Below are 25,279 nucleotides of genomic sequence, written 5' to 3'. Positions count from 1 at the left end.
ACAGTGTTTTACGACAGTTTTAAGACGATTTTGGCCTCCATTCATGGTGGAGGGAGACATGCAGGGCGCTCTGCGGCAAAATAGTCCCCAAAGAAAACTGATTATTCCAGATTTTCCACTATTTTCCATCATCAACATTCCATATAAACTCAGAAGACTCATGTAGGTTCTCTGGTGGTTCTGAATGGTACATAAAATGTCTATATCTCTGTTGTAGTCATGGCGACGCCTGATTCTCATCACCACCACTGTAAAGATGTCAGAACCATATCACACCAAACCGCTCTGAACCTCTCGTGTTTCCAGCTCACACACTCGGTTATGTAGTTTTGCGATTATAATTTTGAAAATATTGGTGGAATAAGTAATAAATAATTCATATTATTGTTAAATGTTCACCTAAAGTATCTCAGACTGAGTGCAGACATGAAAGGCTTAACATTATGAATAAGAACAGGCCTGATTATCAGACCTGCCTCTTCAGGAAGAACAGTAAACCTCATGTTCAGAGATAATGACACAGACCACAGCTGATTATTATATAATAACAGGTTTAATCAAGGATTTATTCACATTTCAGATTTATTCCCCATTCATTTTCCCTCGGTCGTCTACTTCCTGCTCTGTACAGACTGTAAATGAACAGAAAAGATAAGAAGACTGTGCAAAAAAACTGCTATTAAAGATTTGAACAGTGTCTGTTCAGAGAAGCTGCAGCAGAAACGGCTTTCAGCGACATCTGAGCGCAGGAGGAGAGAAAACAGCACTCGGCCGAGCCTCCCCGCGTTCAGAGACGGAAAACTCCAGAGAAAGAAGGAGACCTTGCCATACGCCGTTATCAGGCCTGAAGAGCTGCTGACTGGCGTAAACAGTCCATCGTTTAAAATCGTCAGTCCGTCGTTTAAAGCCTTAAAACCGGATTCACACGGTTTCCCCACGTCTGAGCTCAAATGTAGCCCAACAGCCGAGACACGCTCAGCGTCTGGTTTTAGCCCTGGAGCTACGAGACTAATGAAGCTAACAAGAGATGGAATCTTATTGCCCAGTGATTAGCATCGTGCTAACTGGTGCTGTAGCAGTAATCAGTGGTTTCTGACTCTGTGACTCTCTGTTCTACAAACATGGACTAAAGCACATTAGCTTAGCCAAAACAATAGCAGCCACCTGGAAGACTGAATGTTGTCTGTTCATTTAAAAAAAATTAGTAAAAAAATTTGATGCAAAATTCCTAACATTCATAATTCACTAGCTTTCTTATTGTCTGCTTATCAGCAAAGCTAACTAATGCTATATTTTGAGGCAAGGGCTATACGCTTCTTTTACTAGCAATAATAAGTAACAATCAGTAATGGAAGCATAGCCAATCAGCCCCCAAATAGCACGGTGCTAACTGCAATACAACCCCCAATTAGCGTAGTGCTAACTGCAATACAGCCCCCAATTAGCGTAGTGCTAACTGCAATACAGCCCCCAATTAGCGCAGTGCTAACTGCAATACAGCCCCCATGTAATGCAGTAAATTTGCATAAATCAAATGGTCCTATTGTCCTGCCAACTCATGGACCGGCAGTCTTCCAGGTGGTTGCTACTGTTTTTAGCCATGCTAATGTACTTCAGAGCATGTTTATAGACCACAGTGAGTCACAGAGTCAGAAACCACATAGTCCAGTCTATTAGAGGCAGTGAGCAGCTCACAGCAGCCGTCAGCACCAGCTAAATGGTGAGAAATCAGCCTCACAGCTCCAAGAGTCAAACCTCAGACACTGAGCACGTCTCAGCTGATCGACAGAATCACAGCTGAGTGGGGGACATGGGGGGGGGGTTTAGCTGAACTACTGTCCCACACAGATCCTGAGCTCCTCTGTCCTCGCAGATCTGAATGAAATCAGGTCAGATGGACCAAAACACCGGCTCTCTTGGGGCAACCAAGACCGACTGACCACCTGCTTCCCCTCCCTGTCTTCATAGGGTCGCTATGAGTCGGTCTTCACTCACAGAGCTGCTTTGTTTGAGTGAATAGTGGAAGTAGTAGTGAAAGGAAAGGCACATTATCAGGAGAAAACCTCGACTGTAGGGACATGGCTAATATTTAGAGATAATTCAAACCATTTCTAGACATTTTGGCTTATTTTAAGCAGTAATATCCGGTAAAATCTGACTGCGTGTGTCTTTTTTAACAACGCATGTTAAAAGTGGCCCAAGCTGTAAGATCATTTTCTTGGATCACAACATAAAATAATGAAAAATGTGTAGAAATAAGCTGAACAGTCCTGTAAAAGCTTAGTGTACACTAAATATTAGACATGCTGGCCTCTTTCTGAGTTTCCATTTGCTAAAATCATTTTTTTTGCTGTTTTACTGTTACGGTTTATTGTAAAAACGTCATTTTTATATTCTATATTCTGCATTTGTTGCTACTGACAAGACAAATATGATGTAGTCACAGGTAGGAACTGATACGGAGGTGTTTACACCCTCCTAAGGCACTTCACAGTGAGCTGCCCGCCTTCATACGATTCGCTTCATTTCAGTTCATCATGCAGTTTCTCCACAGCTCGTCCAGCAGGGGGCGCCGTTTCGCCTCATACGGACTCTGTGTTTACAGTCACAGTTTCAATCAGGTCCAGATCTCGGTGGGGACCATGGCCTCCTTGGTGCCGACGGAGGGCAGCAGGTTCTGCTCGCTCAGGAAGTCCAGCGGGAACTGAACCAGGAAGCCTCTGATCTTCTTCAGGCTTTCCTGAGCTTTCACAGGATCCTCCTTATCCAGACCGGCTTTAGTCTGGAAGCTCAGCAGCTCCTGAAGGTTCCTCACCAGGCTGGAGGGCAGGCAGCGGAACACCTGCAGCGGAACACAGTGGTGGTGAGCAGAAGAGACCATGGTGGTGCTCCAACAGAACCTGCTGTGGTTTAGTTTCACTCCTTCTGGAAGCTTTATTTATGTTTCTGGAGCTCCTGCTTACTTATTTACTGACCTACTTACTGACCTACTGCCTTACATACTTATTTACTGATCTACTGACTTACTGATTTACTTACTGACATGTACCTACTGACTTGCTGACTGACTTACTGCCTTACATACTTATTTACTGACCTACAGCCTTACTTACTGACTGATTTACTTACTGACATGTACTTACTGACCTACTGACTGATTTTCATACTGACTTACTGCCATACTTACTTACTGACCCACTGCCTTATTTACTAACCGACTTACTGACTGATTTACTTACTGACATGTACTTTCTGATTGATTTACTGACTTACTGACTGATTTTCGGTCTGACTTACTGCCTTACTTACTGACCCACTGCCTTACTCACTGACTTACTGGCTGACATGTATTTACTGACTTACTGACTGACTTGCTTACTGACTTTTTTACTGCATTACTTACTCACTGACCCACTGCCCTACTTACTTACTGGCTGACTTACTTACTGACATGATTTACTGACTTACTTACTGACCTACTGCCTTACTTACTACGTTACTTACAGCCTTACATACTTACTGACCTACTGCCTTGCTTACTGTCTTACTTACTAACTGGCCTACTGCCTTGCTAACTGCCTTACTTACTGACCTACTGCCTTGCTTACTGTCTTACTTACTGACCTACTGCCTTATTTACTTACTACGTTACTTACTGCCTTACATACTTACTGACCTACTGCCTTGCTTACTGTCCTACTGCCTTGCTTACTGTCTTACTTACTAACTGACCTACTGCCTTGCTTACTGCCTTACTTACTGACCTACTGCCTTGCTTACTGTCTTGCTTACTGACTTACTGTCTTACTGACCTACTGCCTTGCTTACTGTCTTACTTACTGACCTACTGCCTTATTTACTTACTACGTTACTTACTGCCTTACATACTTACTGACCTACTGCCTTGCTTACTGTCCTACTGCCTTGCTTACTGTCTTACTTACTAACTGACCTACTGCCTTGCTTACTGCCTTACTTACTGACCTACTGCCTTGCTTACTGTCTTGCTTACTGACTTACTGTCTTACTGTCCTACTGCCTTGCTTACTGTCTTACTTACTAACTGACCTACTGCCTTGCTTACTGCCTTACTTACTGACCTACTGCCTTGCTTACTGTCTTGCTTACTGACTTACTGTCTTACTGACCTACTGCCTTGCTTACTGCGTTATTTACTTACTGACCTACTGCCTTGCTTACTGCGTTATTTACTTACTGACCTACTGCCTCGCTTACTGCATTATTTACTTACTGACCTACTGCCTCGCTTACTGCGTTATTTACTTACTGACCTACTGCCTCGCTTACTGCGTTATTTACTTACTGACCTACTGCCTTACTTACTGTCTTACTTACTGACCTACTGCCTTGCTTACTGACTTACTGCCTTGCTTACTGTCTTACTTACTTACTGACCTACTGCCTTACTTATATACTGACTTATTACAACCCAGATAAAAAGTTATATAAAAATATATTTAAAAAAAAATCTCTGGTTGGACTTGGACTCTGAACAGCACTGTCTCCCCTACATGAGCTTAAATAAACATACGCACCTTCTCGTAGATGGTGGCGTTGCGTCCTGCAGTGGTCATCCAAACCTCCTTATAGAAACAGTCACTGATGGGGTCGCTCACATCTATGCTGGGGTCCGTAAAGGCACCGAGGATGGTTCTAGAAAAGAGAGAAAACTCTCAGTCCTGAGCAAAACAGCATTCGGTATACATACATTATATATACCTCCATCAGCGTCTTACTGTCTAAACAGTGTGAGCCGACGTCCCAGACTGAGTTACTGCTGACCTGCTAGACATCTGACTATACATGCACAACTACACAGCTAAACTGTGCTTCCAGTCTGTACGGAGAGGTGGAGTCTGCACTGCTTCTCTTCAAAACAAATAACAGAAGCAGCCAAATCGACTGAACGACTGAACACACAACCACAACTTTCAATAATAAAATAATACAAGAATAAAATCTCTCCTCTTCTGCTTATAAACACTAACATGGATTGGACTGAAAGATAAGAATCTGATCTTTCCACACAATTTTCCACTTATTTCAATCAGAAATCATTCATATATTACTACTACTACTACTACTACTACTACTACTACTACTACTACTACTACTACTACTACTACTAATGATGACTAGGGTGTAACTATCTGCGTCTGTCTGTCTGCCCTGTGATGGACTGGCAACCTGTCCAGGATGCACATTGGCCTTCCGCCGGATGCGACCCTGAGGGAGCAGCGGCTTAGAAAATGGGTGGGTGTGTGTGTGTGTGTGTGTGTGTGTGTGTATGTGTGTGTGTGTATATATATATATATATATATATATATATATATATATATATATATATATATATAGCAGGCCTGGGCGATTGGGCAATGTAATCGTGTATTGTTGATTATTGACCAGTAACCCAAACATAATGCTTAAACAAAACAATTGATTAATGATTTTTTAAGTCTTAAAAAACCGTCTGAGAAAAACTGTCTGGTTTGAATGTCTTAAAAACTATGACAATATATAATTACATGCTTTTCCAAAGGAAAAAGGAAAAGCCTTTTTGGCCAAAGGCTTTGCAAAGTGAAGCAGTGCCTCTGAGTTGGTTGAGCTACACTCTCATATCGATTCCCCCATAAAGAAACAGTCAGTCTCCCTGTCTCTCCTGCTCATCAGCACCAGCCTGGTATTAGTGTAAGAACCGGCTGAAATGCTGAGCAGGAAACCGTGTTTGTCTAGAATAAAGAGCCGGACGGACTCAGAGGAAACATCTGTCTGGGTTGTTGAAGGGCAATCTCAGGCAGGGTCGTCTACACGGCTATCGGGGGTCTCATCTCCCCCCATTCAAAGAGGGCATGAAGTTTCATAGACAGTGAGGATAAAGATCAAAATGATCCACAGAAAGACGGGAGTGAGTGGAGCTCCGGAGCCAGGACAGCAATCAAGACCCCAACGTGATATGGCACGGTGGGTAGCGCTGTCGCCTCACAGTGAGGAGGGCCTGGGTTTGATACGATTTTTTTTCTCTAAATATTACGACTTTATTCTCTAAATATTACGACTTTATTCTCCAAATATTATGACTTTATTCTCCAAATATTACGACTTTATTCTCTAAATATTACGACTTTATTCTCTAAATATTATGACTTTATTCTCCAAATATTACGACTTTATTCTCTAAATATTACGACTTTAATCTCCAAATATTACGACTTTATTCTCCAAATATTATGACTTTATTCTCCAAATATTACGACTTTATTCTCTAAATATTACGACTTTATTCTCTAAATATTATGACTTTATTCTCCAAATATTACGACTTTATTCTCTAAATATTACGACTTTAATCTCCAAATATTACGACTTTATTCTCCAAATATTATGACTTTATTCTCCAAATATTACGACTTTATTCTCTAAATATTACGACTTTATTCTCTAAATATTACGACTTTAATCTCCAAATATGACGACTTTATTCTCCAAATATTATGACTTTATTCTCCAAATATTATGACTTTATTCTCTAAATATTACGACTTTAATCTCCAAATATGACGACTTTAATCTCCAAATATGACGACTTTATTCTCCAAATATTATGACTTTATTCTCCAAATATTATGACTTTATTCTCCAAATATTATGACTTTTTTCGAAGTTTTATTTTTATTAACCGTAGCCCTAAAACGCCGTCATACAGAGGACTCTTATTGTGAAGGCATTGTTGTTCCTGCTGAATGTGAGTGAAGTTACAGAGAGTGAAGCGCTGAGCGGTCAACTCTTCCTCAGGGCTGGTTTGATCTCTCCTTTCTTAACTGTGAGGCGCCGTGTGTCCTGCTGAGGCCTGAATGAACCCACAAAGGCAGGTTTAACTAGCTACTGCTCTAAATTAACAGTTAACTGTATCCGTCTGACCAGACAGCGTCCAGCATCAATCCTCAGTCTAGGCTGGTTTTACAGAGCTTATGACGGGGAACTCGATGTCTGGCTGATGGAGCAGATGTGAGAGTCAGATGGAAACATTCAGCCACAGAAACATCTCTGGCCCGGATTTTGCTCTACGTACTTAAAGCACTCCAGACGGAGCTGCAGGGCAAATTTTCCTGCCTGGTACTTCTGGCCGTCCATCACTGAGGGAACCATCTGCGTGTCCGCCACGATCACGGCCACTTCGCTGTCCCTCTTTCCCAGCATGCTGCGGTCATTAATGTTGGCTGAACCTGAGAGGAGAGCAGAGATGGGCTGAATTCTTCTGACTTTTGGGCCAGTTTGGCTGTTTTTGATTACTTTTCATTTTGACTTTATATCCCACATTAAAAAGCCTTCCAGCACATCATTGATTATTTACGGTGACATACTATTATCAGCATATTGGACCCAAAAAACACACAAACCACAAAAAATCTGATCTGATCAAATTTCTGTTCCTTCATATGACAAAAGATTATGAAGATATTAAGATAAATGATGAATGCATTTATGATTTTTATATCCGATTTATATTACCCTCAAACCCTTAAACCAGCAGACACTGACAGAAATGCTCACCGTAACTGTTTTAATGCTGTTATGTCTTGAAACTTTGATCATGCCAGCGACTCGCGAGGGTTAAAGCACTACTGGAGCTGGATTAGCTTTAATGGTGCTGGTTCTGTTTATATAAGAGATCTGACCAGCTGACCGGTACAGGACGAAGGCGGCTTCCAAAATAACGGTTTCTCTAACTTTTTGTTCCAAAATTGCACTTCCATGACTAGTGAGCCCAAAACTGTGGGACTCGTCAGATAAAAAGTATTTACTGTATATAAACATCACATCATAAACACCAGAGATGCGTTCATGACACGGAAATAACTTCACAAGCATTTGGGATATTAGAAGACTTCACACTGCACCCTCAGATTTTCCAAAATTCCCCCATAGTTCAGTGTGTGAGGTGTAATCAGAGAGATTCAGAGTGGGTTTGGTGTGAAATGGTTCAGACGTCTTTACAGTGGTGGTGATGGGAACCAGGCGTCGCCATGACTACAACACAGATATAGACATGTTATTTACCATCTAGAACCATCAGAGAACCTACACGAGTCTTCTGAGCTTATATGGAATGTTGATGATGGAAAATAGTGGAAAATCTGGAATAATCAGTTTTCTTTGGGGACTATTTTGCCGCACAGCGCCCTGCATGTCTCCCTCCACCATGAATGGAGTTGAAGTTCTCTAAACTATCATAAAACAGCGTCTCAGTCATCAGGCAGTGAATTCAGAACCATTTCTTTAAGGGAGTTTTTAGAGGGGGATGTCTGGTTCCTATCACCACCACTGTGAACAGCTCTGACTCGGTAAGATTAACTAGAACAGAGATCCACTCTGAACTGCTCTGTTTACATCTTAACCACTTTATTATGCAGGAATTTGAGAAATCATGCAATTCCCCCTAAACTAGAGAAGCCAGGCTTCCAACAGTGTGCCATAAGCAGTGTTGTGTGTCCACCTGTGGAGTCTGGCCATTAGATCAGTGTGTACAGCTGCATTTCTGTTTGAAATCATCATCATTTTGTTGCTAATCAAAAAATTAACTGGATACCAAGTGATGATGATGATGATATTATCCAGTAGATCCAATCAAAGCAGAGATTCAGCTTTAGAGCTCCTCCCACACTGCACTGCAGACCTATATAGCCTGTTCCAGCATAACCAATGAAAGCCTCCAGAGATTTTCTTCAACACTTCTCATGACTTTTATAAGCTAATAAAGTGGTCTGCTGTTCAGATTATTCATACAAATCTTCAATTCTATATGTTTGCAGTATAAATGAGGGGAAAAAACAGTTTTGTACAACCCCAATTCCAATGAAGTTGGGATGTTGTGTAAAACATGAATAAAAACAGAATATGATGATTTGCAAATCCTTTTCAACCTATATTCAATTGAATAAACTACAAAGACAAGATATTTAATGTTCAAACGGATAAACTTTATTGTTTTTTGCAATTTGATGCCTGCAACACATTCCAAAGAAGTTGGGACAGGGGCAACAAAAGACTGGGAAAGCTGAGGAATGCTCAAAAAACACCTGGTTGGAACATTCCACAGGTGAACAGGTTAATTGGAAACAGGTGAGTGTCATGATTGGGTATAAAGGGAGCATCCCTGAAAGGCTCAGTCGTTCACAAGCAAGGATGGAGTGAGGTTCACCACTTTGTGAACGACTGCGTCCAACAGTTTAAGAACAACGTTTTTCAACGTGCAGTTGCAAGGAATTTAGGGATTTCATCATCTACTGTCCATAATATCATCAAAAGATTCACAGAATCTGGAGAAATCTCTGCAAGTAAGTGGCAAGGCAGAAAACCAACATTGAATGCCCGTGACCTTCAACCCCTCAGACAGCACTGCATTAAAAACCGACATCATTCTGTAACAGATATTCCCACATGGGCTCAGGAACACTTCAGAAAACCACTGTCAGTGAACACAGTTCGTCGCTCCATCTACAAGTGCAAGTTAAAACTCTGCCATGCAAAGCGAAAGCCACATATCAACAACACCCAGAAACGCCGCCGGCTTCTCTGGGCCCGAGCTCATCTGAGATGGACTGACGCAAAGTGGAAAAGTGTCCTGTGGTCTGACGAGTCCACATTTCAGATTGTTTTTGGAAATCATGGATGTCGTGTCCTCCGGGCCAAAGAGGAAAAGGACTGTCCGGATTGTTCTCAGCGCAAAGTTCAAAAGCCAGCATCAGCTCTGATGGTATGGGGGTGTGTTAGTGCCCATGGCATGGGTAACCTGCACATCTGTGAAGGCACCATTAATGCTGAAAGGTACATACAGGTTTTGGAGCAACATATGCTGCCATCCAAGCAACGTCTTTTTCAGGGACGTCCTGCTTATTTCAGCAGGACAATGCCAAGCCACATTCTGCACGGGTTACAACAGCGTGGCTTCGTGGTAAAAGAGTGCGGGTACTAGACTGGCCTGCCTGCAGTCCAGACCCGTCTCCTATTGAAAGTGTGGCACATTATGAAGCACAAAATACGACAATGGAGACCCCGGACTGTTGAGCAACTGAAGTTGTACATCAAGCAAGAATGGGAAAGAATTCCACCTACAAAGCTTCAACAATTAGTGTCCTCAGTTCCCAAACGCTTATTGAGTGCTGTTAAAAGGAAAGGTGATGTAACACAGTGGTAAACACGCCCCTGTCCCAACTTCTTTGGAACGTGTTGCAGCCATCAAATTCAAAATGAGTGAATATTTGCAAAAAACAATAAAGTTTATCTGTTTTAACATTAAATATCTTGTCTTTGTAGTGTAATCAATTGAATATAGGTTGAAAAGGATTTGCAAATCATCGTATTCTGTTTTTACACAATGTCCCAACTTCATTGGAATTGGGGTTGTATTATTTTGCTTTTGCATGCTGTAACACTGAACACATGTGTTTAAATGGCTGAGACTGTACAGCTGAGTTTGTGCTGAATCAGACGGTTTATAACTCGATCAGTTCTTCTCAATTAAAATACGACTTGTCTAGGCGGCCACCTGTAAGCTCAGCCTTTACAGGGTTAAGAACGATTCTCAGTAAGATTAGGGTAGATTTGAGAACGCGTCTCTGACTCAGAGAGTCCTGAAATAAAGTGATATAAGCTCTGCTATCAGCTGTGCACGTAAACAGCGTCTGTACTGAGGATGGCATTTCACTAAAAACAGCAGAGAGGCCTTTGAAGAGGAAGCAGCCGATTCAGTAACAGCCCAGCTCTAAAGGACAGACGGAGTTCAAGGGCTTCTGGTTTCACTGACCATTCTGTGTGATGTGATCAAAGGCAGTGGTGTTTTGAATGGCAGAGCAGGCAGAGTGGACAGAGTGGATAGACACAGTCAGACTGTGAGTGAGGCTGTGAGATTTTAAGACTGTGACTATGAGGCTGTGAGACTGAGGCTGTGAGACGGTGAGACAGACTGTGAGGCGGTGAGGCGGTGGGGCCGTGAGATTGTGAGTGAGGCTGTGAGATTGTGAGACTTTGAGGCTGTGAGACTGAGACTGTGAGGCCGTGTGGCCGTGAGACGGTGAGACCCTGAGGCTGTGGGGATGTGAGACTGTAAGACTGTGAGGCTGTGGGGCTGTGAGACTGTGAGATTGTGAGACTGTGGGGCTGTGAGAGTGTGGGCCTGTGCGGCTGAGAGACTATGAGGCTGTAAGAGTGTGAGGCTGTGGGGCTGTGAGACTGCGGGACTGTGGGGCTATGAGACTGTGGGCCTGTGCGGCTGAGAGACTATGAGGCTGTAAGAGTGTAAGGCTGTGAGGCTGTAAGAGTGTGAGGCTGTGGGGCTGTGAGACTGCGGGGCTGTGCGGCTGAGAGACTATGAGGCTGTAAGAGTGTAAGGCTGTGAGGCTGTAAGAGTGTGAGGCTGTGGGGCTGTGCGGCTGAGAGTCTGTGGGGCTGTAAGAGTGTGAGACTGTGGGGCTGTGTGGCTGAGAGTCTGTGGGGCTGTAAGAGTGTGAGACTGTGGGGCTGTGTGGCTGAGAGATTGTGAGGCTGTAAGAGTGTGAGGCTGTGGGGCTGTGAGACTGTTGGGCGGTGAGACTGTGAGGCTGTAAGACTGAGAGACTGTAAGACTGAGGCTTTGAGGCTGTGAGGTCCTCCACAGAGCAGGACGTCTCAGTACAGCTGGATAACGGCGGCAGTAACTGTGTCTCTGATAGAGAAGCTCAGCTGAGTGTAATCTGACTGCTGCTCTGCTCCTGTCGGCCAGCAGGGGGGGCGACTGAGTTGAGCAGACACTGTTTATTCAAAATGCACCCAACTACAACAGCAAAACAGGCGCTGACTACTGTTCAAAAATAACTAATTAAAAATGAACTCTGAACTTTTGAAACTGCCTGTTTGCTTGAATGAGACACCAGGCATCTCTTCTTTTTTGTGTAACCGCTGACCCACAGACTGTGGTCAGAACACACATTATGCTGCAGTGCATGCTGGGAACCGTAGTGCATCTCAGGGTGAAACAGGCTGATAAAAACAGAATAATAAAATAACTTTGCAGGCTGAAAAAATTAGGGGCCTGATTTGTTTTTTAACAAATGGGCCTTAAACACTGAAAAAGGAACGAGGGCTCAGCAACTGACCGATGATGACCGTGTTGTCATCAGCGATGAGCAGCTTGCTGTGGACGTAAATCAGCTCTGTAACCAAACGGCCCTCTAACTCAGCGTGAGTCCGTAACCCACAGAAGGAGATGTAGTTCATCCACTGATCGCCCACTGCACACACAGAGAGAGAGAGAGAGAGAGAGAGAGAGAGAGAGTGTGAGTGAGAGAGAGAGAGAGAGAGAGAGAGTGTGTGTGTGAGAGAGAGAGAGAGAACGAACAGAGAGAGAGACAGAGAGAGAGAGAGGGAGACAGAGACAGAACAGAGTGAGAGACAGAGGGAGAGAGAGACAGAGAGATAGAGGAGATGGACAGAGACAGTGTGAGAGAGAGACAGAAAACAGAGTGAGAGAGAGAGAAAAAGGAGGGAGATAGAGAGAGAGAGAGAACAGAGTGGGATAGAGGAGAGAGACAGAGACAGATTGTGAGAGAGAGAGACAAAGACAGAGAACAGAGAGACAGAGAGTGAGAGAGAAAGAGAGAGAAAGAGACAGAGAACAGAGAGAGAGAGAGACAAAGACAGAGAACAGAGAGAGACAGAGAGAGAGAGACAGAACAGAGTGAGAGAGAGAGAGACAGAGAAAGAGAGAGACATAGAATGAGACAGAACAGAGTGAGAGAGAGAATAAAAGAGAGATCAAAGTTGTCATTATGATACGTTTAGAGAAAGGAATGAAATGATCTGACTCTGAGAGAGATAGACAGACAGACAGACAGACAGACAGGTATGGTCTTACTCTCTTTCTTTAACTGGGAGATGATGGACTTGTCTCCTCTGTTCATGGTCCTGAAACAGCACAGATAAACATGGTCAGCAGGTCTACAGAAACTCTGAGGCTGTATCAGATCTGCTCCAGTTCAGTCACAGACTCCCTCCGTTCACATCTACTGGGACTGAACTGCTTTTCTAACACGGCTCTTTAGTCGTGTTCACACTCGGCAGGTTCGATCTGAATTAAACAAAGCCTGGTGCGATGAATGGAGTGATTAGTTAAAAGCTGTATTTTGTGTTTACTTGTGTTGTCTTTATCCTGAAGAAATGACTGCTGGTTGGATGATCTGAACCATGAGTTTTTACAGCAACTGTAAATCACATGAATGTGGCCTTAAAACTCCCTAACAGAGTGACGTTTCTCCAGCAGGGTGTGCTATAAGCACACAATCTTTACTGTTTCGTCATTTAGAAAAGAACCAACTTTCAACACCAGAGGTGAAACGTTTATTACCAAGAGATACAGAGTTACTCAGAACAGGACTGTGTCATTTCTATTTAAAAATTTCATTAACCAGTAAATGTGAAAGCATTAAAACTATCACTGACCAAACTGAATGTGTCTGTGTACTAATTACCATTTTAATGATTTGCAAAATGTTTAATTTTTACTCGTCAGCCAAAAAACTGAATCATTACTACATCAAACACGTCAGAAATGGGCCTAAAGTCCAGTGAAACTGTAGGATACACTTTCTGCAATCTGAGACGAACAGCCACAAGGTGTTTGGTGACTGGTGAGGTTGGTTGGTGTAGTGGGTAACGCCTCTGCCTTCTACGCTGTAGACTGGGGTTCAGTCCTCACCTGGGTAACCACTATACCAATAACAGCCCTTGGGCAAGACTCCTAACACCACCTTCACCTACCTGTGTGAAATGATCTGGAGAAGAGCGTCAGCCAAATTCCATAAATATAAATGATTTCTTATGGGCTGATCTGAATTCAGTGCTGCTGCGCTTGTACCTGTAGTTGAAGTGCATGACGGCCTGCAGAGCATTGCCCCCCCCGGTGGAGATATCCCCCTCAAACCCGGGCAGCAGGGGGGTCACAACATACACACGGAACTTCTTATTCTCTCTGTGACATCACAAACACACAGCATCAGCACCACTGAGTGATGTAGAGCATCATCACTCAGTGATCATCACTCAGTGATAAAACACAATACAAATCAGTTTAAAGACAATCCATGTCATTTAGTTAACATAAATAAATCCACCTTCTTTTTTACATCACCACTGTGTTTTTCAAGATCAAGGCTGTGGGTACAGTTCTTACAAACACACAAAGCTGTGTCTTCATTACGACTCACTGTTGGTGTTTACATGCAAAGATTTTCTCCAATCCAATTGAACACATTCTGCTTACAGACTAAGACTGAGGTGTTTATTCTCACTCTACTCAACAATCTGATGAAAATCTCTGTTTACATTCACACTACAAGTAATCCGGTTCAGAATCACACGTATGCACAGGGACCTGCTTAGTGTAGACATTACCATGACAACCAGCATCACATGAATCCAGTCAGAGTGAGATGAGCAGCAGTGAGCAGTGCTTGTGTTTTTAACTGCTTTAAAATGACATCAGACTTAGGAAAACGTCCTTCACATGTCCTTATTAAAGAAGGCCGAGAGGAAAACGTTATGTTCGGGGACACATAAGCTGGACATCTTTTAGAGATCAGAGCAGACCAGTTTCTGCTCCACCGTGTTGAACGGTATAAACTCTCACTATGATGCGACGCACATGCAGAACGGACTTAAACTTTCCGATAGGGAATGTAATCAGATACAGGCATTTACATGGATATTATTCTTCAATTTAATGGATTATTTACAGGATTACCCACCTCGTTCAGCCAGATAGAGACTGTATTCCAAATGAGCTGTTAGTGGGATTATTAACAGGTTATCAGGCTGCAAGGAAATGTGGCTAGTGAAAAAGCCCGGTTGCTATAAATTGAAATCTGAGCCCATAAAATGCAGCCAGTGCAACAACACACTCTCTTCTGGATTCTACTGGATTCTCCTTAGAGCAGACGGAGCAGCTCAGCAGAAAGCTAACTGGCTAACAGGCGACAGCAACTAGACTTCAAGTTTAGGCCTTTAAATAAAGCGTTACTTAAAACTGAGACATACAAAGTTATGCTTATGCTAACATGGTAAAAATCACTTTGTAAACTTTGAAAATTATTATTTTTATTAGGTTATCGTTCGCTTTGTTCTACTGTTTAACTGCAGAGTGTAGAGCGGACTTTCTGTATGTGTTGTATATTGCAGTGTGTAACAGGGTTTCAGCAGTTTTTACTTGTGAGCTCTGATGATTCTCTCAATAATGGCGTCTCCGACTTTGTTGAAGACATGCTTGTTGTCGGCGCAGCTGATGAAAAACTGGTTCTACAGGAGAAAAGAAAAGAAAAAAGGCCAAGCTGAACAGGTAACTCTCTGATTCTAACATATCCTCAGGGCACACAGGTGTACTTTCAGGCTAATGTTCCAGCATGTCTTCAGATTATGCTATATCAGATATAAAGGACTGCAAATTAGAAAATATTTACGCTTTGATTTACATGCAAAGATGCCACTTTTAAGGAAAAAAAATAGAATGTGTAATTTCATAGCTTTGAAGTGTTTATTCTACCTCAATGTAGATGAAATGCTTGCTCTTGGCGATGACCTGGATGTAGGCGTTGTGAATAGACTCTTCATGGTATTTTATACCTGCTGACCAATCTGCTGCAGACCGTAACACCTTCACAGGTACAAAGTAGGTATGAAGCATTATAAACACTGCATGCACTGCAAAAGTATTTGTACCTTATGCTTGTAAGATGTTATAAAAAGCAACACCTTAGCAACCACCTGGGATATCATAGCCACCACCTAGTAATAGCCTAGCAACCACCTGGGATATCATAGCAACTACCTGGTAATATCCTAGCAACCACCTGGGATATCATAGCCACCACCTAGTAATACGTTAGCAACCACCTGGAACATGGCAGCAACCACCAAGCAACCCCTTTGCAACCCTAGAGGTGCTATAGGAACCAGTTAGCAATACCCTAGCAATCACCTCCAAAGCCATAGCAATCACATAGCAACACCAAAGCAATCACCTACCCTCTATAAGAGATACCATAGTAGCCACCTAGCAACACCTTAGTACCCACCTGGGATAACATATATGCATACTCTAGCAACCAGCTGAAATGCATTAGCAACTACTTAGTAGTAGCCAAAAAAAACATGGTAGATACCTTAGCAATCACTTAGCAACACCCTAACAACCATCTAAGATACCATAGCAGCTATCTAGCAACACCCTAGCAACCACTTAAAATACCCTAGCAAACCCCTACCAACCACCTAAATACCATGGCAACCATATACCAACACCCTAGCAGCCACCTAAAGTACCATAGCAACACTCTAGCAACCACTTAAAATACCATAGCAACCATCTAGCAACATTCTAGCAACCACCTAAAGTACCACAGCAACCATCTAGCAGCCACCAAAAATACCATAGCAACCATCTAGTAACACCCTAGCAACCACCTAGCAATACCCTAGCACTGCTTATGCAGTGCAATCACAGTACATTAGCTTGGGGAAACAAACATTTCTAGTTATTATTATTGTTTTATGAAAATGAGTAAAAACATGCCATAAGGTAGAGCAGAATAAGAAGTAAAGGTCACGTATGTGTCTGTGTTTGTGTAACCTGGACTCTGGTCTGCACGCAGTCTGGCACTTGGTAAGTGAGTTCGTTGGCTGTGCTGTGAGATTTGGGCAGTAAGTAAGGATATGACAGAGATCTGTACTTCGGCTTCATGATCTGAGAGACAGAGATAAAGACAGAGAGAGAAAGTAAGAAAAAGGCTTCAGAGACAACCAGATGCAGGTTGGAGAGAGAGGTATAAACAAATACGGCACATTCCGGAGATAAGCCTGGCGTGTCTTTCATAAAAGCAGGATACTGATGAGAATTCCTACAGAACTCAACCCAGCCTGACTGAGACACATTACAGGAGTAATGCTGAACTATTCCTGACAACAAACACCTGAAGATCAAGGTTAAGTTCATACACTTTCACTGTATCTTCAGCATGCATGTGTGGTCAGTATGTATTCACTGTATATGCGCACATATGCCTCATTTTGAATTTGATTGCTGCAACATGTTCCAAAGAAGTTGGGACAGGGGCAGCAAAAGACTGGGAACGTTAAGGAATGCTCAAAAAACACCTGTTTGGAACATTCCACAGGTGAACAGGTTAATTGGAAACAGGTGTCATGATCGGGTGTCAAGGGAGCATCCCTTAAAAACTCAGTCGTTCACAAGCAAGGATGGAGTGAGGTTCACCACTTTGTGAACAACTGCGTGAGCAAATAGTCCAACAGTTTAAGAACAACATTTCTCAACATACAACTTCAAGGAATTTAGGGATTTCATCATCTACTGTCCATAATATCATCAAAGGATTCAGAGAATCTGGAGAAATCTCTGCAAGTATGCAGCAAGGCAGAAAACCATCATTGAATGCCCGTGACCTTCGATCCCTCAGGCAGCCCTGCATTAAAAACCTCCATCATTCTGTAACGGATATTCCCACATGGGCTCAGGAACACTTCAGAAAACCACTGTCAGTGAACACAGTTCGTCGCTCCATCTACAAGTGCAAGTTAAAACTCTGCCATGCAAAGCGAAAGCCACATATCAACAACACCCAGAAACGCCGCCGGCTTCTCTGGGCCCGAGCTCATCTGAGATGGACTGACGCAAAGTGGAAAAGCGTCCTGTGGTCTGACGAGTCCACATTTCAGATTGTTTTTGGAAATCATTGACGTTGTGTCCTCTGGGCCAAAGAGGAAAAGGACTGTCCGGATTGTTATCAGTGCAAAGTTCAAAAGCCAGCATCTCTGATGGTGTGGGGGTGTGTTAGTGCCCATGGCATGGGTAACCTGCACATCTGTGAAGGCACCATTAATGCTGAAAGGTACATAGAGGTTTTGGAGCAACATATGCTGCCATCCAAGCAACGTCTTTTTCAACGTCTTTTTATTTCAGCAAGACGATGCCAAGCCACATTCTGCACGTGTTACAACAGCGTGGCTTCGTAGTAAAAGAGTGTGGGTACTAGACTGGCCTGCCTGCAGTCCAGACCTGTCTCCCATTGAAAATGTGTGGCACATTATGAAGCACAAAATATGACAATGGAGACCCCGGACTGTTGAGCAACTGAAGTTGTACATCAAGCAAGAATGGGAAAGAATTCCACCTACAAAGCTTCAACAATTAGTGTCCTCAGTTCCCAAACGCTTATTGAGTGTTGTTAAAAGGAAAGGTGATGTAACACAGTGGTAAACATGCCCCTGTCCCAACTTCTTTGGAACGTGTTGCAGGCATCAAATTCAAAATCAGTGAATATTTGCAAAAAACAACAAAGTTTATCCATTTGAACATTAAATATCTTGTCTTTGTAGTTTATTCAGCTGAATATAGGTTGAAAAGGATTTGCAATTCATCGTATTCTGTTTTTATTTATGTTTTACACAACGTCCCAACTTCATTGGAATTGGGGTTGTATAGGCGCACATATGTGTGTGTGTTCAGTATGTATTTACTGCATATGCATACTTTCTGTATAAGTGCATATGCATGAGTTTGTGATATACTGTTTAGAGTGTTTGCCAAGCCCTCTACCCCCCCAACCTGGCCCAATCCGAGTGGTGAATAAATACCTGCCCCAGGTAAAGTCCCACTGATGGATTGTTTATGTGTTTGTGTGGGTTTGTAAATAACAGACCTTGGTGAAGTTCCAGCGCTGGATGAAGTGTCTGGCCACGTCTCTCGCAGCCTTCCCATGAACTACTGAGGCGATGTCGTGCCAGGGCATTCTGGGAGTTGTGTATCTGTCAATGAAATCTGCAAAGACAGAAAGCAGGAGGTCAAACCAGCTTGTCTAGAAATCTCTCAACACTCTGGGTAACACTAGGAAAACCCAACTATAGTGGAGTTTTCAGAAACACCACAGTCTCAACAAAACCTTGCATCTCCTTTGTTTCTGTTTGTTTTTTTTTACAGAATTTGAAAATCTCAACAACCACTTACACCATGTCAAAGTGTTATGATGTGTGGGCCAATGGAAACGGTCCGAAATGACAGAAATAATCTTGTTTCATTACATTATATTGAAATTTAAAGTGAAACACCTCCTAAAGAGTCACCAGAGACACCAGAGATACCATAAAAATGCCCTAGCAACCACCTGGAATAACATATGAACTGCTTAGCACCGCCCAAGACGTCGTTACCTCACACCTTACCCACCATGTGGGATAACTGTCTGTCCACACCCTAGCAACCACCTGAAATGCTCCAGCACCAAGGTCCAAACTCATGCAGAATAAAATCTTGTTACGTTAACTTACACCAATCAGCCATGACATTCTGACCACCTCCTTGTTTCTACACTCATTGTCCATTTTATCAGCTCCACTTACTGTATAGCTGCACTTTGTAATTCTACAGTTACAGACTGTAGTCCATCTGTTTCTCTGATAGTTTGTTACCCCCTTTTACCCTGTTCTTCAGTGGTCAGGACCCCCACGGACCCCCACAAAGCAGGTACTATTTGGGTGGTGTATCATTCTCAGCACTGCAGTAACACCGACGTGGTGGTGGTGTGTTTGTGTGTGTTGCGCTGGTCTGAGTGGATCAGACACAGCAGTGCAGCTGGAGCCTTTAAACACCTCAGTGTCACTGCTGGACTGAGAATAGTCCACCAACCAAAGATATCCAGCCAACAGCGTCCTGTGGGCAGCATCCTGTGGGCAGCGTCCTGTGGGCACTGATGAAGGACTAGAGGATGACCAACGCAAACTGTGCAGCAGCAGATGAGCTGTCGTCTCTGACTTTACATCTACAAGGTGGACCGACAAGGTAGGAGTGTCTAACAGAGTGGACAGTGAGTGGACACAGCGTGTGTTGTGCTGGTCTGAGACAACGTGCTGCTGGAGTTTGTAAACACTAAGACACCACCACCACGTCAGTGTTACTGCAGTGCTGAGAATGATCCACCACCCAAGTAGTACCTGCTCTGTGAGGGTCTGTGGGGGTCCTGACCACTGAAGAACAGGGTAACAAAGTATCAGAGAAACAGATGGACTACAGTCTGTAACTGTAGAACTACAAAGTGCAGCTATACAGTAAGTGGAACTGATAAGATGGACAATGAGCGTAGAAACAAGGAGGTGGTCAGAATGTTATGGCTGATCGGTGTGTGTACATAGGATGGCCATCAGCTAATTTGCCTTTAAAGAAACTGGAACTGAGAATGGTTCCAGACAGATAATACATACACTAAATGGCCAAAAGTTTGTGGACACCTGGTATTAATAAACGAGTTTGTCCTCTACTCTTATGGGAAGGCTTTACATCCCAAAGGTACAGGATGGAGCTCCATCACTCCAGAGAACACATTTCCACTGCTCCACAGCCCAATGCTGGGGGGCTTTATACCTCTCTAGCCTACGCTGGGCATTGGACATGGAGACCATAGGCTACTTCAGAGTGTCTCATTCTATGCTTTTCTATAGAGTTTAAAGAAGCTGTGTGTGTATTTGAACACCTGTGTCAGCAACACGGGCACCTTAATGCGGATGAATTCACAGAGAAGTGGTGGAAATAGTGTATATACACACACATATTTACACATACTACACATATTTACACATACACACAGCGCAAAGACTCCAGTGCACAAACATGACAGAGTCGTATTCTGGTAGAGTCTCACCATCGAACGGTTTCTCCAGCTGGACCCAGTCCTTGTAGACGAAGTTGCAGTAATCCTTCCCATGCCAGAAGCGCGTGTTCCCCATCAGCTCCCCGACACCCGTCTGCAGACTGCGCACTGATCCGCCCCCTGAACACACAACAGACACTGTATATTACAAATATTTACCTCTTTACCTGCCTTATAGCTCCATAGTTCCACTGTGTAGGTGTACAGACTGTAATCCATCTGTTCCTTCGCAGTTTTTGGGGGCAGTCGTGGGCTGGAGGTTAGGGAACTGGCCCTGTGACCGGAAGGTTGCCGGTTCAATCCCCAGCTCCTTGAGCAAGACACCTAACCCCCAATTGCTCCCCGGGCGCCGTGGATAGGGCTGCCCACCGCTCCGGGCAAGTGTGCTCACTGCCCCCTAGTGTGTGTGTGGTGTTTCACTTGCATGGATGGGTTAAATGCGGAGATGGAATTTCCCCGGTTGTGGGATCAAAACAGTATCACTTAAACTTAAACTTATCAGCTCTCTCTACTTCACATGTGTCAGACTCCAGTCCTTGCAGGCCAAAACAGCGTAGACTTTAGCTCACATCCTCTTTAAGCACACCTGATTCAGCTTATCAGCTAATCAGCAAGGCCGTCATGAACTGAAGCAAGTGGGTAAATGCTGATCCCCGCAGCACTTTGGCCCAGAAGATCCCCAGCTGGATGTTTACTCTACTCCATTCATCATTGGTCCCCACCACCACATAGAGGTAGCTAGTAACATCCCTTATTAAAATCTTCAGCTCCACCTTAAATTTAGTACAACATCTAACTGCTGCTCCATTTAAGCTGGTTGATTTTAACTTTGTATTTTCTCCTTACTCTGGAAATGCATAGTTTCAGGAATGTTATAGATCATGTTCAATTAAATTATAGACACCATTCCCAGTATCATCAGTCCAAACTGTAGTCAATTCACAGCACGTACTGTCTCGTGACCCCCCCATCGGAAAAAGAATATAGGTAAAGGTAAAGAACTATCTGTAGATGGAGCAGTGCAGTAGATTTTTCTAACAGCCAATAAATAAATTCACAGAGCAAAGTGCAAGGTGCAAACGACATTGGTTATAAAAGTGACTGATGTACCATAGAATTATTAATATGTACATGTAAAAATATAGTTCTGTAAAGTGAATATGTGAATATATGAATATATGAATGCCCCACCATGAGTAAATGTACTTGAGTGTAAGAGAGGTTGGGGACGTGTAATTGTGAATAAATAATTAAGCGGTTGAGTAGTTGAATAATGTCCATGTAGTGTGACTGGGTTAAACTCAGTCAGCAGCAGCATCCCGTCCCCGATGGGAGGAATTGAAGAGTCTGATGGCTCTCGGAATGAATGATCTTCTGAGTCTGTCTGTTGTGCAGCTCTGTGACAGCAGTCTGCCACTGAACACACTCCTCTGCTTCATGATGATGGTGTAAAGTGGGTGACTATCATTGTTCATGATAGAAAGCAGTTTATCCAAAGTCCTCCTATCTGCTATTGTAACCAGAGAGTCCAGCTCCACTCCCACCACTGCCCCGGCCCTCCTGACCAGCTTGTCCAGCCTTGATGCATCTCTTCTCTTCATGTTGCCTCCCCAGCAAACCACAGTGTAGAAGAGAATGCTGGCCATGATTGAGTGGTAGAACATCTGCAGAAGCTTCTTACAGATGTTAAAGGACCACAGTCTCCTCAGGAAATAGAGCCGACTCTGTCCTTTCCTGTACAGGGTGTCCGTGTTTGTTGACCAGTCCAGTTGTTGTCCAGGTGCAGACCAAGGTACTTGTAGGTCTTGACCATCTCCACATCAACCCCCTCAAATGGAGACTGGCTGCAGGGGTAGTCCAGACCTACGGAAGTCCACCACCAACTCCTTGGTCTTGGATATGTTCAACTGCAGTTGGTTCAGTCGACACCAAGCAACAAATTCCTCCACCTGTCTCCTGTACTCCTCCTCCTGACCACCCTTGACACATCCAACGATGGCAGTGTCATCCGAGAATTTCTGCAGATGGCACATCTCAGAGTTGTACTGGAAGTCTGATGTGTAGAGAGTGAAGAGGAAGGGGGAGAGGACAGTCCCCTGTGGTGCTCCAGTGCTGCTGACAACAGTCTCAGATGTACCGTCAGTCAGCCTCACGTACTGTGGTCTGCAGGTGAGATAGTCCGTGATCCAATGCACCAGGTGAGGATCCACCTTCATCTTCACCAGCTTGTCTCTGAGAAGTGGGGGCTGGATGGTATTAAAAGCACTGGAGAAATCAAAAAACATGATTCTCACAGCACTATTCCCCTTGTCCAGATGAGAGTAGGTTCGGTGGAGGAGGTAGGTGATGGCGTCCTCGACACCAATCCTCTCCCGATAGGCAAACTGGAGAGGGTCCAGTGCATGCTGTACCTGGGGTCTGAGAAGGGGGAGAAGTAATCGCTCCATGGTCTTCATAATGAGGGACGTCAACGCAACTGGACTGTAGTCGTTACGTCAACGCAACTGGCCTGTAGTCGTTAATATTAACATGCATATCGTGAAACCCCTAGTTGTGGTTTTCAAAAACTGCAAAACTGAACCTGCTAAAAGTCCCTGGATCACACCTTCATCCCCTTGTTATGATAACAGCACAAATCAGCACTCAAACCCTTCAGGACTTCTTATTCAGCTGAGAAGTAACAGTGCAAATAAAACTGGCAAGGCTGACCAGCATCACAAATAGTACCACTCGCACCAAACGGTACGAAAGAGATTAGAGACCTTCTACAGGAAATAAAACAGATCCTGTTAGAACCGAAGGTCAGAATCAGGTCATCACAGCAGAGCTCAGTCTGGAGTTACAGTGAGTTTCAAAAACCATCATCACCCCAGAAAAGATGGTCCCTTATTGTCTGCCTCTGAGCGTTTTGTACTCCTTTAATGACCACAGTGTGGACTGGGTACGGTCTCACTCTGCTGAGTGGAGATGAACAGTCTGAGGGCTGTAATCACTCAGAAACGCTGCCTTTCACAGACTTCACTGATTAGTGGTTAGAATCTAACGTCAGCAGACAGACCTGATTACACCAGCGCACAATAACACTTAGCTCAGCTATGGTAACGCTGAGCTCTCTGGTTGTGGTTAAAATCGGTGAAGTTAGGGCACGTAATGTGGGGTTGCTCAGGTGCGACCGATTTAATGCCTTTGGGACAGAATGACAGGATTGGGATCAATCACATCAAAGTGAGACTCCCTCCACACCCAATAATCAACGGCATGGCTAAAGATCTACCAACAGGAGAACAGCATGGCTAGAAATCCACATATAAGATGGCTAAAAATCCTACAGGGGGTTATTATGCTTAAAAGTCGACCGACAGGAAAACAGCACAGCCAAAAATTGACCAATAGGAAAACAGCATGGCTATAAATCCACCAATAGCAGAAGGACATGACTAAAAATACACCAGAAGGAAAAGAGTCTGCCTAAAAACTGACTAATAGGAAAAGCACATGTCCAAATATCCAACATTAGGAAAACAGCTCATCTAAAAACCCAGCTCTGCTACTAGTTTTTAAAGCTCAAAATGACCTTAAAGCTCCTGCTTACATCACAGAGCGTCTTTAACTAAACTATTTAACTAAAACTGAACGTCTCGTGGTTTTTATCTTTATCCTGTAATTTAATCTTAATTAAATATTAATGATCTCTTCTACAACTGTTTTATCACCTGTCTGTAAAGCACTTTGAGCTGCCACCACCATAAAAAGTGCTATATGAATAAAATTATTATTATTATTATTATTATTATTATTATTATTATGTCTAAAAACCCACAAATACTAAATGTGTATGACTAAAAATTCACCAAAAGGACAGCTAAAAACTGACCAATGGGGAAAGACATTGGCTAAAAATCCACCAATAGGAAAAGAGCATGGTTAAAGACTGACTAACAGGAGAACAGCATGGCTCCTACATGCAGGTGCACAGGGCAACATTTATCAATGTAGAAATTGGGAATGACAGAATCAGCATCACTGAGGAATTTAACTTAATTCTGGAACAAAGGCAGTGAAGTGAATAAAATGCAGATATTTCAGAGCAGTGACTCATCTGTAACCTCCTCTGGAGCTCAGTAAACACATCACGGCGCATGAGTCTGAAATATCAGGCGAATCTAAACGTCTATCCGCTGCTCGTTTTTAAGGAATTTAAGTGGTGCCGTGTTAACCTGCACCAGGGTGAGGGTGAGTCCTGTACTCACTGCTCTCGAGGCTGCTGACGCTGTCGGCGTGGTGCAGGCCGTGCCGGTGCAGGTGGCGGTAAAGGCTGAACCGAGACTTCCGCGTCCGTCCGACTCCCTTCAGTTTGGGCAGATCGACCAGCTCCGCGGAGCAGGAGCCGTTAAGGGAGGAAATTCCTTTAACCACGGAAACCACAGAACCGTCCGTCTGCAGAACAGGACAAACTTTATTACACAACACAGCAGCAGTCATGTTACTGACCTGCTGCCGATCAACCACCAGGTGTT

At 43.5% G+C, this 25,279-nt stretch overlaps 1 protein-coding gene across 3 annotated transcripts in view; it reads right to left on the bottom strand.

The window, feature by feature from the left end:
• Positions 1–534: 534 nt before the first annotated feature.
• pld1a (phospholipase D1a) overlaps positions 535–25,279 on the bottom strand; it is a 70,450-nt gene continuing 45,705 nt past the window's right edge. For all 3 annotated transcript variants that reach the window (XM_017722324.2, XM_017722325.2, XM_037546634.1), the window contains 12 exons: positions 25,013–25,199; positions 20,754–20,882; positions 18,762–18,880; positions 16,676–16,789; positions 15,590–15,700; positions 15,257–15,345; positions 13,910–14,023; positions 12,911–12,960; positions 12,153–12,287; positions 7,091–7,244; positions 4,557–4,674; positions 535–2,842 (listed from right to left, as the gene is read on the bottom strand). In XM_017722324.2, the coding sequence (XP_017577813.1) occupies positions 2,618–2,842; positions 4,557–4,674; positions 7,091–7,244; positions 12,153–12,287; positions 12,911–12,960; positions 13,910–14,023; positions 15,257–15,345; positions 15,590–15,700; positions 16,676–16,789; positions 18,762–18,880; positions 20,754–20,882; positions 25,013–25,199 (1,545 nt within the window). In that variant the 3' untranslated portion in view covers positions 535–2,617. The remainder of the gene's footprint in view (positions 2,843–4,556; positions 4,675–7,090; positions 7,245–12,152; positions 12,288–12,910; positions 12,961–13,909; positions 14,024–15,256; positions 15,346–15,589; positions 15,701–16,675; positions 16,790–18,761; positions 18,881–20,753; positions 20,883–25,012; positions 25,200–25,279) is intronic.

This window comes from Pygocentrus nattereri, chromosome 17 (assembly GCF_015220715.1).
Source record: "Pygocentrus nattereri isolate fPygNat1 chromosome 17, fPygNat1.pri, whole genome shotgun sequence".
Lineage (NCBI taxonomy): Eukaryota > Metazoa > Chordata > Actinopteri > Characiformes > Serrasalmidae > Pygocentrus > Pygocentrus nattereri.
The sequence above is the reverse complement of the archived record's forward strand: the minus strand, read 5'-3'. Positions and strand labels throughout refer to the sequence as shown.